The sequence below is a fragment of the Lathyrus oleraceus genome, chromosome 3 (assembly GCF_024323335.1).
Source record: "Lathyrus oleraceus cultivar Zhongwan6 chromosome 3, CAAS_Psat_ZW6_1.0, whole genome shotgun sequence".
NCBI lineage: Eukaryota > Viridiplantae > Streptophyta > Magnoliopsida > Fabales > Fabaceae > Lathyrus > Lathyrus oleraceus.
This window is the reverse complement of record NC_066581.1, coordinates 77,168,399-77,175,597: the sequence shown is the minus strand read 5'-3', so window position 1 is coordinate 77,175,597 and position 7,199 is coordinate 77,168,399. Positions and strand designations below refer to the sequence as shown.

The following is a 7,199-nucleotide window of genomic DNA, read 5'->3' as shown; positions in this document are numbered from 1 at the left end:
ACTGTAAGTAACCATATAACATTCCTACTCCATAAGCATTACATAAGAGGAAAAAAATAGCACAAAGAAAAGGGAGTAACGAGTAGCAGTCACAAGGTGAAAAACATCAAGTTGTAACACTTCAATTGCATTGCATTCAACGAAAAACCAATATAACTCTCAACTACATAAGCCATAATACCTTATAAATAACTTATAGTGAATAGTTTTTTTCTTCAACCAAACCTACTACAATACTCGCAACGCTTTTTACAAACTTTCTCACATATCACACGTCCATCTTTCAAACCATGGTTCTATTCCCCAACTTAATACGATAGCTGCAACATTTATCAAAAATATAAAGTCAAAATACAGAAAAACGAAGAAGAGTCAAAACAGAGCATCCTTCACAACAAATTCCAAACCTATCAAAAGTGCATGAACGAGAAAGAATACAACAAAAGTCCAAATGGCTAAAATAAGCAATGTAACAAATTTCTGAATCAAGAATTTACTTATTACAATAGTGAAAATCAGAATGGAAAATCAAAGTTGGGACCACACCATTTTAAAATTTCACTACAGACAAGTTTCATTCCCATCTCTACAAACAAAATCAGAATGAGTCAAAATTATTTGGTCCCCACTAAATCTACACCTAACTTTTATAACGGAATAGAAATTTGGATAAATTTTAACAGCTGGTGATTGAATAAAAAATGTACGTTCACATGGAGGAATATCCCTCCTTATATTCTCCCTATAAAACGATACTCGATTGTTCATTACGACAGAGAAGAAAACCCTAACGAGACTCTGTTGAGAAATCCCTAAATCCTCATCTAAAGTTATGTTAAGATTGTTGAGTACTCACCTTGAAGCTCAACAATCTCGAGCTCGGCCTTGACTCACGAGAATCCAACACAACCTTTACATATATCGAGGAAGCAACAAAAGAATAAAGGAGGGGATTCAATCAAGCAAAGAAAAAAGAGCAACAAGAACCTGTTAAGTTTCTTTTGAAACATTTGGATCAGGTAGACCTTCGATTCCATCTATTATCGCATGTTTGCGTATGGTTTCCTCTTGTAATTTTTTATTTGAATGTTATGAAATTGGGATTTGGGTTTTTTGATGGGGATTAGGTCTCATTTTGATGATGTCTCTATTATGTTTAATTGTTTGTTCTTCCGTTTCATTTATTAATTTGATGCTCTGATTCTGTTCGAGTTTAGGGGTCATGATGGTTTGTGGTTTCCATTGATGAGTTTGGATTTTGGTCTTTGCATTTGTTAAGTTCTCGCGTGTATTAAATGATTTATCTATTTTGTTTTTTTATTATATTGGGAAACTGTATTTATTTCATATTTCAAGATTTCTTTTTATTGGGTTTAATTGGCTTTTATGATAGTTTATTGGCTTCATGCGTTGCCAACTGTTTTCCACGAAGCCTTCCTTTTGCTATCCCCCTCCATTAATAGCAACTTGTAAGTGATGTTGATGACATTAATTCATTGCCTTAACCAATGAATACTCAAGCGGCTAGGTTTTTTTTGGAGGCTTTGTGGCTGCTGGACTATGGATCTTTGGAGTTTGAAACGAGTCATTCTTGATCGCGTCTAGGTTGTTCGAGTTGGCCCTTTTGGGCTTCATTCTCTTTGAAACATGCCCATTTTTTAATATTTTATTTGTGTTGTTTGTATCCATTTAAGAAAAAACTAATTCTAATTCCATTTTTGTGACAAACATTTTAAATATAAAAGATGTCTAATAAAAAGAGAATTTATTGTTTTATGTTAAATATATATTTGTTTTTTTAATTTCACTTTTTTTTATCAAAAACAAAATTTTATCATTATTTAAAAATTGTCTAGATGTGTGGTTTAGGTTATCATTTTATCAAGTGCATTTTAAGAAAATAACCAATGATTTCTCTCGTAGGACTTAACACTTAGATATAATTTTAGTGCATGAGTGACTTGAATTGCTTGATCCTTGATTAAGTGTGGGAATGTTTACATATCTTTTGTGCTACTTGTAGGATTTTAGCCCATGTTTGGTTGTATTGATTTTGTATGTAGAATTTCGATTGTTAAATAAGACAAAGTGTGTATAATAAAACCAATCTTTCAAACAAAGACAAATACTTGATCAATATTAAGTTAGTTTCTCCACATCTCACCATTATTAAATAACATTGTCAATTCATCTCTCAATAAAAATCAAACCTTAATTAACATCTAATTATTCTTTCTAAATCAAATGTAATATGAAAACCATTTTCTTAACAAATGTGAAAGAAGAGGACCGTGTGAGTCTAGCACTCCCTCTGATGATTGGTCCTGAAGCATACTGTTAGCTGGAGATTTTGACCATTAGGTTGAAGTTCTTTGAAAATATTATGTTTTGGAGAATAATATAAAAATGGCTTTGTGAAGCTATTTGTTAAATCCTTTTCTTGGGAGAAAGGACCTTTTTGTCGAAGCTTAAGACTTAGAAGATTTTAGGATCTCCACAAGTTCTCTTCGACATCGGCGTTTGGAAGATTCGAAGCTTCGAGTGGGAAAGATTTGAAATTCAAACGAAGTAGTTTCGTCAGGTGAACGCGTGGAAGCACCTGAGACATGCAGCACTTGAAAACGTCGAACGTGGCAATCATCCGTGTAGAGACCGTTAGGGTCGAATTATTATAAATAGGAGTCTTAGTTTTTAGATTTCGTGTGTTCAAACTGGTATACAAAATTCACTAAAAATACTCAAAGTACTGGAGCGAGAGAAACGAGTCTTTGTTGAAAATGTATGTATGAAGAACACCATGATTACATTTCATATTATCTTTTTAATGCAAGTTATTTAAATTAAACCATTTACTGTCTTTATTTCTATTTAAGCCTTCTGTCGAATTGCCTCTATCTTCAAAGTCTTTCATCATTGCTTTTACCTTTACATTTACATTTCGTCAAACCTTTATTTCCAGCACCTTTTCAAACTTAAAACCTTTTACTTCAAGTTATTTATCTTTACTTTTGCCAATTACCTTTGTTATCTTTAAAATCCTTTTTACAAAATTACTGCCATTTATCCTTTATCTTTAAAGTCATAAGCCGTTAGATTTCGTTTAGAGTTTATTGTCAAAACACATTTTACTTTGTACCATTAACGCTAGATAAAGAACCCTAATTACCATTCATAAACCAGAAACAAACTTAATCATGAATCAAATCACCATAACACTAGTTCTTGAGACACATGTCCTAGGATCAATCTAGTCGATCCTGTAAGTTACCAAGATTAATAATACTGGAAGACTAGCGGTTGTTTGTCAGAAATTACTGGTAAACAAATTGGCACACCCGGTGGGACGGTGTCAAAAGAACTGTTAATTATAATAGTTTGCTTTACTTTTACAATACAAAATTGTTGTTATTCTTTTGAGTTAAAAAATCATAGTGTTGCATGAACCTTATAAGTGGTAAGATAGCCAACAATTCGCAACCTATAACCAAAAGAAAATACACAAAAAAGATGGTTAATACAACCAGTCAAGGGGAACAATTTACTCCCTAGGGAACAGGCACAATCGGAACAAGTTCGATTGATGCATCCACTGAGATCCCTAGTACACAGACCATACCAACATCTAGATCCATGGCATTAAATAATTCAACAACAATGCCTATTATGTCAAGCGTAATAGACGTTTCTGCAAGTTCAATCCCTGACCCGTTTTCAATAATTGTCGGAACCCAACCAACACCTACTACCCCTAAGCCACCGGGATTTGAGAATTTTAGGCCTTGGAGAGAATACCCATATGGAATGCCATCTACTTCCATGGCAGGACTTCAAAATAATACTTCCATATATACTCAACCCCATAATATGGTTGTTTCGCCAATTCAAAATTTTGGTTCTGGCATGAACCATGTAGGTCGAAATACCCAATCACAAGGATTATACACCCTATTACCTACCCTTACAACGAATAACCAGGCAACCTTTAGACAACAAATGGATGCTAGTAACCATGATATGATGGGACGCATAGCAAATTTCCTAGGCGCCCCTCAGTCCTCTGTTCGACGCAGACCAAACCAAGTTACAATCCAGGAAGAAGAACCAACTATAAATCATGTTCGACCACCTAGACAAGCGCCTGACGAAAGGGTCATGGGGGCAAGATTAGAACAACAGCCAGTTCGACACGAAATCCCTGAAGAACAACCTAGGAGAGTAATGATGGTTAATAGAGACCAGGATGCAGACGAAGTAATTCATAGGGTTAGGCAAGAAAACATGATGGAAAATAACTTAACTACTATAATAGAGAGAATCATGCCCATAATGGTCTGAATACAGGACTTCGACGGTCAAATTATACCTCTCCTTTATCAGAATATGTCCTACAAACTTAATTACCAAGGGGTTGTAAAATCCCTAAGTTCACTAAATTCTCAGGGGACACTAGTGAATCCACTATAGAACACATAGCCAGATACATGACTGAGGCAGGGGATTTGGCGAACAATGAGAACCTAAGAATGAAATATTTCCCTAGTTCTTTAACAAAGAATGCCTTCACGTGGTTTATAACTTTTCCACCAAATTCCATAGATGCTTGGCCTCATTTGGAGATATTATTTCATGAGCAATTCTACATGGGCCAAACTAAGATAAGTCTTAAGGAATTAGCCAGTATTAAAATAAAACTCATTGAACCTATAGATGATTATCTGAATAGGTTCCGTTTGTTGAAATCTAGATGCTTTACAGTAGTGGCTGAACATGAATTGGTCGAAATGGCCGCTGGAGGGTTAGACTATTCCATTAGAAAAAAGTTAGATACCCAGTATCTAAGAGATATGGCCCAATTAGCAGACAGGGTTTGACAGGTCGAACGTTTAAAAGCTGAAAAGGTCAGAGCGAATAAGAATTATAAGAAAGAAAGGGTTGCTTATGTCGAAGTCGAAGATGAGGAGTCTGAAATCTTTAATGACCCTTATGGTCTCGAGGAATTCGAAGTAGATTTGGCCGAATTAAAAGAAGCACCACCTTATGCTTGTAAATTACTTACACCTTCGAATGGCAGGAACCCTGTCGAAACTGAAAATAATGATAGATTTCCTAAAAAGACTTACACATTTGATGTTACCAAATGTGATGAAAACTTTGATTTATTAGTAAAAGATGGCCAAATGGTAGTGCCTCATAATATCAAAATTCCTCTGTTAGAACAACGGAAGAAAAGAGGCTTCTGTAAATATCACAATTTTTTAGGCCATAAAACCTCACAATGCTTTCTTTTCAGGGATCTTATTCAGAATGCAATTAAGGATGGCCGCCTCAAGTTCGCTGACAGGGGGAGAAACCAGATGAAGGTTGACGCTGACCCCCTCAACATTGCTGACACAAATTATGTTGAACCTGCTGAAATCAACATGATTGACATGGTGGAAGTGGAGGTTGTGAAGGAAACAGGAACTGAAGGCTATGTGCTAGTTGGAAAGCAGGCTACTGATGCTCTAAATAATGATGTTCCCTTTGGAATCTCTATCGAAGGTGAACAGGTTGTTGATGTCGAACCAAAGGCCATTGGAGGTCTTAATGGGAAGGCAACTGAGGGCCTAAGGAAGAAATTTGAGGAAATTTCAATCGCTGATGGCGCCAATCTAGGTGTCAACATGGTGGATCTGAACTAAACCCCCCCCTAGAGATGGAGGAAGTGGAGAGGTGTCTGAAGATAGAGCAAGAGAGAATGCGGTTTGGCTATCCCAAAGCCAATGAGAGCCTACGTGAATACCTTTGGAGGTGTCACAAAAGAAATTCTGACATGTTGTTGTGCCCAAGGTGTAACATCATGATGTGTCGAAGGGTGGCTGAGGACTATGAAAGATGGCAACGAACTAAGATTAGGAGAAATTGGAGAAAGGAAAGCCAACTACTGAAGGTGTATCCCAAGCCTGGAGAAAGCCTTCTTGGTTTTATTGTGCGTTGCTACAAGTACGAAATAGAATGCTTGATGTGTCCCAGATGTGGGGCAGTTTACAACAGGGAATTGGCTGAAGCGTTCGAGAGAATTCCATCTAACCAAGGTTGGGATGGACACGGAGGTAACCCGAATATGTACATATTCGGCAAGAGGGGAGTTCATATGAGGCAAGACAGCCCACACCCAAGGGCGAAAAGAGTTACGTTTAAGCTTCCGGCAAAAGTCCCTGAGGACAAATGGACTCAAGTGGGGTCGAAGAAGGGAAAGTGGAAAGGTTTTGAGGATGGAGGGAGAACCTCTTGGGCTTATAGAAAACAGTTCCAGGCATCTAAGAGAGAGGCTATCAGACTGGAGAACTATAAAGGAAAGAATCCCATGTCAAGGTCCCAGTGGAGAAGACATCAGGGGTCGAGGAAGGATGAAAGAGAGATGACTTCGAGGGAGATTGGAGAGTCCAGCAACAACAAGGTCCCCTCAAATGTTACAAATTCGACCAAACCCCCTGTAGGAAGGAAGTTGTTTTCATCTGAAAACAAAAACACAAATCAGAAAGTTCAGGAGGAACAAATAAGGGAGGAAGAAATGCTCACTGACGACTTTGGATTTTGTTGAAAGGTATATTTCGTGTCGGGTTTTTGTTATCGTATCCACAGGGATTGTAAGATATCACCGCCGTTCGATGGTTGTATTAATCTTAGCTCAATGTAACAATAGGGTTTTGGTTTTAATCAAGTTATCTTGCATAAAAAGTAATAAATTGCGGTAAAAGTTATGGTTTGATTAAATGAGAAATATTGTCAAAGTTAGGTTTCAATGATCACTTTGCATGTATTTGCTCGGTCAACAATCTTATAAACTCCTTTAGATGATAAATCATTTCACAAAGTCCTCTCAATATGTTTCTCTCGAACACATATTGTGCGTTTTGCCATTTTGATCCATTGTTTCTCTCGAACACAATCTATCAAAATGACAACTTTTTGGTTCAACCTTATGGTGAACAAAATCATTCGTTACTATCTCTAGCTAACAAACAAGTTTGGATGAAAACCTAGGTCAAGAGTCGGTAAACATCTCTCGATCATAAACCAACACAAAGAGTTTTAAATAGAAACAAAGTTTTCATCATATATTTACCGTTAAAGAGTTTACATATGAGGATCCTTACATTTACACACAAAGCTAGTAATCACCTACATCTAACCTTGACAAATGGATGACTTAGCTA

The 7,199-nt window shown here is 36.6% G+C and overlaps 1 protein-coding gene across 1 annotated transcript; it reads left to right on the top strand.

The window, feature by feature from the left end:
• The first annotated feature begins 4,481 nt into the window (after nucleotides 1–4,481).
• Nucleotides 4,482–5,681, top strand: LOC127129770 (uncharacterized). Its single transcript, XM_051058898.1, has 2 exons — nucleotides 4,482–4,754; nucleotides 4,875–5,681. The coding sequence occupies exons 1-2, from the start codon at nucleotides 4,482–4,484 to the stop codon at nucleotides 5,679–5,681; spliced, it is 1,080 nt and encodes a 359-aa protein (XP_050914855.1).
• Nucleotides 5,682–7,199: the final 1,518 nt, after the last annotated feature.

What these genes read in the sequence shown, in the direction of transcription:
- LOC127129770 (XM_051058898.1), top strand. Translation starts at nt 4,482, where the DNA reads ATGACTGAGGCAGGGGATTTGGCGAACAATGAGAACCTAAGAATGAAA. An exon ending in TGAAATCTAGATGCTTTACA is followed by an intron (nt 4,755 to 4,874) that starts GTAGTGGCTGAA and finishes AGGGTTTGACAG; the next exon opens with GTCGAACGTTTAAAAGCTGA.